At 40.6% G+C, this 10,243-nt stretch overlaps 1 protein-coding gene across 1 annotated transcript in view; it reads right to left on the bottom strand.

The window, feature by feature from the left end:
• Positions 1–5,845: 5,845 nt before the first annotated feature.
• LOC121952334 (unconventional myosin-XVIIIa-like) overlaps positions 5,846–10,243 on the bottom strand; it is an 86,557-nt gene continuing 82,159 nt past the window's right edge. The window contains 2 exon segments of the mRNA XM_042498940.1: positions 5,846–5,925; positions 8,779–10,183. Of these exon segments, the coding sequence (XP_042354874.1) occupies positions 8,794–10,183 (1,390 nt within the window). The 3' untranslated portion in view covers positions 5,846–5,925; positions 8,779–8,793.

The following is a 10,243-nucleotide window of genomic DNA, read 5'->3' as shown; positions in this document are numbered from 1 at the left end:
TGTTACAAGGGCCAACTACTGTGCAATGTTCATTAGAGTGGAAATGATATGTGCAAACAAAGAGAGGCTCCCAAGTAGCACACTCTGCTGCGTCTTTTCATCTCAGAATTGCAAATGAATGCAGCCTCCTCACCTGGTCCCTGCAGGCAGTGTCCCAGTGCCTCCAATCAGTGCTTTATTGACAGCAGGCATCCAGCAGAAAACTGTGAGCGTTAATAGTAGATGATGCCTGATAAACATGCTCTCCCCTCTAACTGCTCACCCCCCCCCCCCCCACATATTTTACTGCCTGGCAGGGTGGCCTCCAACCAAGGTCAAAATGTGGAGATGCTCGGTGAATGGAGCTGCTCATGCCAGAAAAAATGGAGCACAATTTTATTTAAGAGTCAGTTCTGACTCAGTTTGGCTGTTCTCCATCTGCTTTGTAATTTTAAAAGGTTCATCTTTGTCCGTACTGGCACAGAATCATGTTGGAGGAGACAAGTGGTTTGCATGAATATATCAAGAAAAGTAGATGATTTCAGACAAACTCCAGATGGAATGTAAAGGATGTGAGGAAACAACATGTTCAGATGTTCTACTGAATAAACAAATGAACCATATACTGTATGTGGTAATGTTAACGGTATGCCATGCAGGATTGTCATCTATTGTTTCCAAACATGCTAGCTAGTGAAATTGATGGTAAAGCCATCCCAAAACCAGTCTCATTTGGCGTTTTGCCTCACTATATTTCGGCGTTTTTGTCAGCGTTGTGTTTCTTGAATGCCCTCTGGTTACGGTCTGGTACCTGGTGACTACCTTTTTTTTATTAAGCCCCATCCTCATCTGAGCACTGTGGGGTTACAAGCCCATGAACGTCCCAAACACACAAAATAAATAAGAGAACTGAAATCATGTCGTCACTTTTTCATTAGCTTTTATTAGTCATTTGTGTCAAATTCTGCCAAAATTAGCGTATGGATTCTTGAGTATTTTTTGTTTTGTGAGGTCATGGTGACATGGTGGCCTTGCCACCAAATTCTGATCAGTTCACCCATGAGTCCTAGTAGATGTCTGTGCCAAATTTGGAGAAACTTCCTTAAGTTGTTCTTGGGATACCACGTTCACAAGAATGTAACAGACAAAGTTACAGTGACCTTGACCTTTCACTTTTTTCCAGGAAAATCGAATCAGTCCATCCTTCACTCAATGTAGATGTTCGTGCCAAATTTGAAGAAATTTCCCCAGGGCCGTCTTAAGATATTGTATTAACCAGAATTTAAAAAAAAAAAAAAGAAAACACAAGGTCACAGTGGCCTTGATGTTTGACTACCAAATTCTAGTCTGTTGAGTCCGGGTGGATGTTTGTGCCAAATTTGGACAAATTTCTTCAAGGTGTTCTTGGGATTCTGCATTTACAAGAATACAATGGACAAGGCCACTATGACCTTGACCTTTCACCTTTAACCACCTAAATCTAATCGGTTAATTCATGACTCAAAGTGGATGTTTGTGCTAAATTCGAAGAGATTCCCTCAAGGTGTTCTTGAGATATCATGCTTACAAGAATAAAATGGATACAAGGCCAATGTGACCCTGAACTTTGACCACATAAATCTAATTAGTTAATCCTTAACTCAAAGCGGATGTTTGTGCCAAATATGAAGAAATTCCTTAAAGGCATTCTCATCGCGTTCATGAGAATGAGATGGACAGATGGACAGGCCAGAAATATAATGCTACTACTATTACATACGCAAAGGAAAAGAAAACAAAAGAAAAACATACTGCCAAACACTTCTGAGGGGTCATAAATGATGATTGAAGTGGATTACTTCTGTATGAATCTACACATTGTTGTTTTTTTTGTTTCCTAAATCCTGCATAGTTAATGTGCAAGACTAATGGCATTCTACATTATTGTATAGGGCATCTCTATCCTCTGAGGTGCAGCTTTTCACTTCCAGTGCAGCAAATGTCTGTGGCCAAAGCATTCTGTCTAAATAACAGGGAGGGTGGCACGGTAAACACAGACTTGCTTGGCTTTGTCGAGCTAATGACTTCCTGCTCCAGTGGCTTGTGAAACAGTGTTAGAGCCAAAATAAGTAAAATCGGGAGCAGAATTTAATCTGTCACTCAATGGAAAGCCTTTAAGCAGAAACATGCAGCCACCCAGAGGGTGCACGCAAGTGAAGTGAAATTACAGCAAAAGCTGCCTGGCACAGAGTGAAGCGCTGGAACAGGTTGTGTATAGGAATGAGGACTACAGATCGGTTGGATAAATAGGGGATTCTTTAAAGCAAAACACGCTGAGTGTGAATGTCAACCAAGGTGGTAATCTAAAACCATCAATCCCTTTGAAATCTAGGTAAGCTGCACCTATGTAGAATAGAGATTGATGTGGGGAGGAAGACTGCGCTTGCTCTCGGTTTTTTGATCTTTCCTGAATTTGCCCCGAGCTTGGTTTTGAACCGTGTAGCTGTGCTGCGCTCATTTTAACGACCCATGTGTTGCAAGGTACAGCGAGAAATCCAGTCTTGCAAACGGCTCAGAATTAATCATTTCAACGAATTGTTTGTTTCCTCCGTAGTCTCTTGGGAAAAGTGGATGGGTATGATGAGAAGTTACTCTGGGGTGGATGAGCTAAAATTAATCAAACACATCAATGGCTTGTTTTTGCTAAAAAAAACCCATCCTGCCTCCTTTCTAACCTCCTTTTCTCCAACTCTTTTCTGACAGTGGTGAATCTGAAGCAAAACTGCATCCAATTTAAACCTCTGTGCAATTACAGCAAGCCCGACATTGGTTCTGTAAACAGCTGAATTTTATTTACCAAAAAAGAACAAAACTCCAAAATCATTCATATCACAAATGATCTGTTCAATAATGAAAATAGACGAGCCTTTTCAAAAGAGACGATGGAGTGTACAAATTCTTTTAAACATTATGTGTAATGCCAGGAACTCAAGAGTCAATTAAACTTAAAATTTTTCTTTTTTTTCATTTAACAAGTCTATTCTGAATCACTGACATCAAAGTTTCCTGTGTTCCTCATTAATATTCATGTGTGAAGCAAAGAAAAAAAAACAGAGAAAATAAGACATGAAATGCAGATTAGCCTCTTCTGAGAAGATATGCAAATAGTGAGCCAGACACTTGAAGCTTTTTTTTTGCACACGAGCAGACGGTCCACATATACTCTATATGCTTTTATATTCAAATCTACCTACACATAATTTAAATAGAGTTCAAAATTCATACGGTCACAATCATCTAAGGGTATTATTATAATGATATAAGGCCAAAAATAAAAATAACCAGCCAGCTTCATGTGTGTCTGGACAGCAATGAATCAAATGAAGGTGTTGAAATATAAAAACAGACTGCTTTTAGTTTAAAGGTATTTTGGCAGTATTCTATGAGGTAATACAGAGCGCACAGGAGGCTAATGGAACATGGAAAATTCTCCCAAAACTTCAACATCGGAACCCTTTTCGATATTAAAATGCACACAGCCTGGGAATAACTCAATATCATAATGTGAATTTGCACATTGGTAGCTGTGAACAAATGACCTCTAAAAAGTCTCATTCCTAAATTTTCTCACATACAAAATATCACCGATTTAATGAGCATAGTCTTTGGCACCTTAAAATGGAAGGACCATGTTGTACTGAAGGAAAATATTTTACTGCTTAAACCACTGATTTAGCCCCCCAAAAAAATCCCTCAGTTCAAGTCAGTCTGCACCGTGTAACATGAAACCGAAATATGCAATTCAAACATCAAAATGGATTTCTTTCTGCTGGAATATTATTCTGTATGATTCAATATTAAAAGAAGGTTACATTTATGATATACAGTAGAAATAAAGAGTTTGTGCAGCTCAAAAAACACCATGTATCTCTGCATCTCCAAGGTCTGAAAAGCTCTACAGAAAGCTCCTTTATATTAGCAAACAAATACATTCCCTTTGAACCTTAAGAAATGCATCACAACTGGACAAAAGCCTGACTGAGCCTCAAAAGAGCCAAGCCAACAGTGTCATGGCATGAAAAGATAAGAGTACATCGGGAATATGACATAAACCTTATCTTAATAAAATACTTCTCTCACTAAAAAGAAATCTTGATTCATTTGAATATCATCTTTATGTAAAGGCTTTGATTCCACATATATTATATATCTATGCATACTATATATACACTCTTATATCAGACTTTGCTTTAAATCCAGCATTTCAAACACATGTATCATATCCAAAAGCTTAGTTTAAATAGGTTTTTTTTTTCCAAAAATGATTTTTACTTTAATGTCAGCCATGATGACCTAGCATCACTTTGTTCAAATGATGGATATCGCAACTCGGAACAAGAGCCACATGTAAACTTACAGAGAGATAATTAATTGAAAATGGGTTAATTCGTCCCGACGTGCTCGTCCACATTAATGGGGAGGAGATAAGAACAGTCTTAATGGCTGGTCAGACCTTCTTGGAGAAGTGTAGCCAGAGCGGGCTTATCTAAATCCTCTTGGCAGAGCTATCTGAATAGTCAGAGGAGAGTGCAGAGGGGAGCTTAAATTTGCCTGAAAAGCAGCTCTTATGAATAAAGCAGCGGCAGAAAGTTCTTCTGAACTTTACTGCTCTGTATTAACTAACTTATTCTCAGCCAAGTCACCAGCAGAAAATGTTTGCATTGTAGGTTTCTGCAAACCACAAATATCTCGAATTTATGTGTTTCATGTGCGTCATATAAACATTTCTAGTTTAAAGCTGGCTTTGTCATTGAGTGAAGTGGAAGGTGGATGTGTGACACCATGACAAAACGCCTGCCAAGCTGCAGACCACTGTTCAAGACCCCAAAAAACCCCAAAAATGAGTCATTGCTGTGTTTGTGCAGCAGCTTTTTAGCTACTAAACATGGGTATTTTTTCGAGACCCATGGCTGTTTTTCCACCAGGATAGTGCCATGAAAAGCAGTTGTGGTTTTCAATGACCAGTGGCTGTTTTTTCAACAGGGATGGAACAGTGAAAAGTGGTTCTTTTACACGGAGACATAACTGTTTTCCCTGCCAAGATGCTATGAAAAGCAATTCTGTTGTTTAGCGACCTGTGGCTATTTTTCCAATGAAAAATGATTGTTTTTCACTGAGTCATTGCTGTGTTCTAGCGGGATTGTGCCATGAAAAACAGATGTGTTTTCAAGTGACTTGTGACTGTTTTTTCCATTGGGGACAGTGCGATGAAAGTAGTAAATCTTTACTAAGACATCACTGTGTTTACTGCCAGGACAGTGGCATGAAAGTTTGTTTTTTTTACTGAGACTGCTGCTTTTTTAGCAGGGTTTGTTCCCCTAAATCTGAGTATTTTGAGCCAGAAAGTGCTCTATTTTTAACCATAACAAAGTGGTCTTTGTGCATAAACCTAGCCACGTGACAAATCACTGCGGAAACCTAAAGCTCAACATATCCACTACATCATAGCATACAAATGAAATGTATCATTTATCAGTGGTTTGCAGAAATGTACAATTTTTCTGGCAATGGGTAGCCCATTCAATATGTTGTATGAAATAATGCAGAAAAAGTATATATTAACCTTAAAAGCAATATTATAATATAAATGAGTGCACCATTATAAATGAAATATGATTTCAAAAAAAGCCAAAGCCACACACCCTGAAAACAGTGTTCCTCTGGAAGCAGCTGGCCTCTCTTGCTGGCTGAGAAGTGGTGGTGAAGCTGTGAGGAAAGGACCGTGTCCCTCCCATGTGTTCGATGTCACTGATGGGACTAGGTGACCTGAGTTTGGGTTATGATGCGCTCTCTGCCAGTGCGCCTTCGCTGTCGCTCTGCCTCAGCGACTGCCTGCTGGAGTCTCTGTCCACTTCATCCTCTTCATCAGATCTGCCAAGACTCAGGTGTCCGCGGCACACAGGAGGGCTGCAGGGGTCAACACACACGCAGACACACCATTATGTTTTTATCTCTACTCTGCTTACAGTTGAAACAAAACTGAAAGATGTACAGGAGAAAAATAAAGCTTGTCTTAAAAATATGGTATGGGAAACCGCAAAGCAATTTAGGCTGCGAAATTACACTCTTCCCCAGGCAGTAAACAACACATCCCCTGAGGTGTGCATAGCATATGTGCATATTGTTATCATGGAAGCTTTTTTAAATTTTAATTAGGATCAAAACGTCCTCAATGCATCACAAACAGTCTTGGTCCATGGTCGTAGATACAACACTGTTACCAGGATGAACACACAAACAATCACAAGAAATTCTTTCAACAGCATGAACAGAAAAGTCATGCATGAGCAACCTGACATGTTCATATTCGTAAATGTATGTGTGGTTCATACAGTAAATGTCAGTTGTCAGCATGGTATTCAAGAGCACAGCTAAGAAAAAATTCAATGTTGTGTACTTGATGTTAGGTCTACCTACTGTACTCATTAAAGGTCATTTAAAATAGCGGTCCTACATCCTTAAATTATGTTGTCATGACAACACATGGGATGACAATCAATGCATTACTCCAATACCAACTGTAGAGACATACATCCACACCACCATGAGCACTGCTCTTTACACTAATACACACGCAGAGGACTGCAAGCACAAAACAACCTCAGTATGTCCATTCACCGCACTAACGCCCACACAGAGCAATCAGAACAGTTTTTACGCTATTAGCAATTATCCTCTAACATCAAAAAATCTTAGAAATGTCCAAAAATCTGAGAAATGTCCTAAAATCCTAAAAAGTCCTAAAATCCAGGAAATATGCTCTGAGGTCCGAGAAATTTCCTTAAAATCCTACAACATCCAATACTCTTAGAAATGTCCTAAAATCTGAGAAAAGTCCAAAAATCCAGGAAATGTTGTAAAGACCTAATAATGTCCTAAAAAAATCCAAGAAATGTCCTAAAATTGCAGAAACACCCTAAAATCCTAGAAATGTCCTATAATCCTAGAAACATGTATGGGGCTGCTGCGTCTTGCCCCTGGCCATCTGTCAGTTTGCAAAAGTGGCCCCAAGGCAAGTTAATTATCCCTGCAGTATTAGATATTTGGAAAAGTACTCAATGTTCCAGCTCTGCAGTACAGACAGCATGACAGTGTTGCAAGATGTGTGAGTTAGTTAAAATGAGTGCTATGAATAAGAACTGAAATTACTCACAGGCGTGTTAATCTTCAGTGAGAGTGACACTTTGTTTAAAAGAGGTGTTTTAGTCATTTTTTGGGGGGTTGAGCTGTTGTTGTGAACTAGACAGCAGCGCTCTTGGCAAGCTAGTGGCGTGGAAGATCTGGTGGTGTTACAGAATAAATTTTAAACAGAAAAGAAACAGTGACTCCAAACTAGAACAATGCTTTTGAGTTGTAAACTGTCATTTCTATGAAAACTGTTATGTTGTTGACATGGCCCTGTACGTGTTAGCACTAGCTATCTTCAGTAACGAGTTCACTTAATAGTGGTTAAAGAGCCAGTGTTAACTACAGAGGCAAACATTACGGGGGGGGGGGGCTCACTGTCTTGCGTTATTTAAACTCACACAGGAGCCAGAGATGCTCACACTGTCAGTAAAATTACTCTCTAAATAGATAGGCTTTTGAAGCTTGGAGCTAAACTTAGTGTTTTAATTATGATGCAAAGTGTTCACATCAAGTTATATCAACAGTCGTGTCACTTCCATTTAAACTCTTCGCAGTTTTAAGGCAAAAATTAGTGTAATTTAGTTTTTTGCCTTACTGCCAACATCTGCTTGTGCTTGAAGACCAGCCACAGCCAGACTACCCTCTCTCAATACTGTGCTCCTAACATCATCAAACACAACGTTGGAGACACACTGCAATCTGTCTTTGCAAGACGGAAACAAGGAAGAAATGCTGCTTTACAACAGCAGTATGTCTGATGACAAGCATTTCAGTGTACTGCTTCTGACGGATGCATAAACATCAAAGAAACAAAGAGAAAAGTAATCGTCAATGAATTGCAATGACGGATAACAGTATGTTTCTGCAGCGGTTTAATATGAAACTTGCACTAATATCAGTTTTCTTCTGCTGCCTTTAAAGGCCTTTTGCATGAGTTTAAATCTTTTAAATGTTAGCGAATTGGTTTGATTTCTGTAAAAGAAAAAAAAAACATAGGAAAAAAGGCAATCAGCAATTTGGAATAAAATGTGTAAAAGGTGACAAGAAAATGACCTGAAAATTAAAAAGAGACAGAATCATGAGAGAAATATGAAAAGAAATTATTATTATTTTAGCACTTTTTACATAATTTAAAGGGGTTTTTTTGTTCTCATTTCTGGTCATTTTCTTGTAACCTTTTGTTCATTTCTTGTTAAGTTAGTCATTTCCTTCTGTCTGTGTTTTTAAAAGAAATCAAGCCAATTTGCTCAGGTTTCAAAGGGTTAAAAAGACATTTTGAAATAATGTAAACTAGAGGTATAACTATATTATACTACTGTGAATGGGCAGGCTTTTTAAATGAGGACAAATGTTGGCAGGAGCACAGGAAGAAAAATCAGCAGCATGCACTAATTGGTGACTTTGACGATGTGACTTTTGAAAAATTTAGCTACTATAGGGTCAGTAAAATACATTCACACACAGCAAACAAAAAACGGCAGCATTCACTAATTGGCCAATGTGACTTTTGAAAAGTTTAGCTACTACAGGTACAATACATTCACACACAGCAATCAAAGTTAGTCCATTCAGTTAGAGATCCAAGATCAGTGCCAATGCCAGGCTCCTGGTTACGATCACACCAAGCATCACCTTCCACTGTCAGTCTCAGTCGCTGTCAGGCTTGTAGAGATACTTCATCACCAAGCTGTCCACCTTCTTCTGCTTCTTCTTGGTTTCCCTCTTTCCACGCCCTGTAGACTCCTTTTCGTCATCATCAGACGGTTGTTTCGGGGCCCTTTTAACACTGCTGGAGCTGCGGTAGGAGATGGTTGAGTCTGATGAAGAGGACTCTGAGGAGGATGAGTCTGAGGAGGAAGATTCTGATTCACTTTGCTTCTTTTTAGATCTCTTCTTGGACTTCTTGCCCTTCTTCCCTCTTGAGCTCTTTTTGCTGTGACGCTCATCCGAAGAGGAGTCGTCAGACAGAGAGACTTTGCTCTTTTTATCTTTGCGACTGCGGGAGCTGCTGGTGCTCAGGGTGCTGGATGGCCGATTGTAGTCCAGAGCGGAGCCAGATGAAGAGCGGAGCACGCTGGACGAGCTGCAGCCGAGCCCCTCGTCTTCTCCTCTCTTCCTGCTCTCCTCACTTCCTGGTCCCTTCTTCTCTTCCTCTTCCTCATCACTTGACTCATCAAGTTTGCTGCGTTTGAATTTAATAGGTTTGAAGCTTAGCACCTCATTGATGGCTGCCTCCAAGTCAGGGTCCAAGTAGTTGCGGTGGCTGACTGTTTTAATGTCGGATGAATCTGGCAGATTGCCGTCTGAGGAGCGCGGTTCAGCCGGGTTAGAAAAGCTGCGACTCAGGGAGCGGGGACTATAAGATGAAAGTCCTCCTTCACTGAAAGCCACGCTACGGCCATCATCATCATCGTCGTCATCATGCAGGCCGTATTCACTGAGGCCACAGCTACGGGCAACAGACAGGCGCGAGCTACTGCGTTTTTCGTCTTTCCAGGAGCTGCTGCGACGCAGTGACCTGGGGCTGGAGCGGCTCACGCTGCTGATTGTCGACTTATTGTCATCATCCATGTCCAACATGCCCCTTCTGGTTGACATCCTGCTTGGAGCCACAGAGGAAACCACGGAGTCCTTATCAATTTCAGGGCTGCTGCGGGAGCTCCAGCGGGAATCGAGGCCCTTCCTGGCTCTGCTGGTGGCTTCAGAGTAGGCCAGAGAGATGACGGAGCCTTTGTCATCCAAGTCTTCCTGTGACTGGCTCTTCTTCCAATCCTCCTGGAGCGCTCCAGACTTTGACTTGGCTTTGCGAATAGAGGCTTGGTCTGGTGTGTCGGGCTGTTCTTTGAGAGTGCTGAATAAGGAGCTCTCATCGCCTGTCCCTCCTATGGAGTCTTTCAGGTTGGAGCGCTTCCTGTAGCTTAGGGAACTCATGACAGACACCGATCGGTTCTGCTCTACCTCTTTCCCATCTTTACTTCCATCATTCATCTTCTCCTTACCCTCTTTAACCTCCTTGGGATCTGCATTTGCTGCATATCTAAAGGGTTATGCAATAAAAATGACACCAGAGACAACCAACAGAAGACAGAAAGAGAAA

Source organism: Plectropomus leopardus, chromosome 13 (assembly GCF_008729295.1).
Source record: "Plectropomus leopardus isolate mb chromosome 13, YSFRI_Pleo_2.0, whole genome shotgun sequence".
Taxonomy (NCBI): domain Eukaryota; kingdom Metazoa; phylum Chordata; class Actinopteri; order Perciformes; family Serranidae; genus Plectropomus; species Plectropomus leopardus.
Note: the sequence above shows the minus strand (reverse complement) of the source record. Positions and strands in the feature narration are given on the sequence as shown.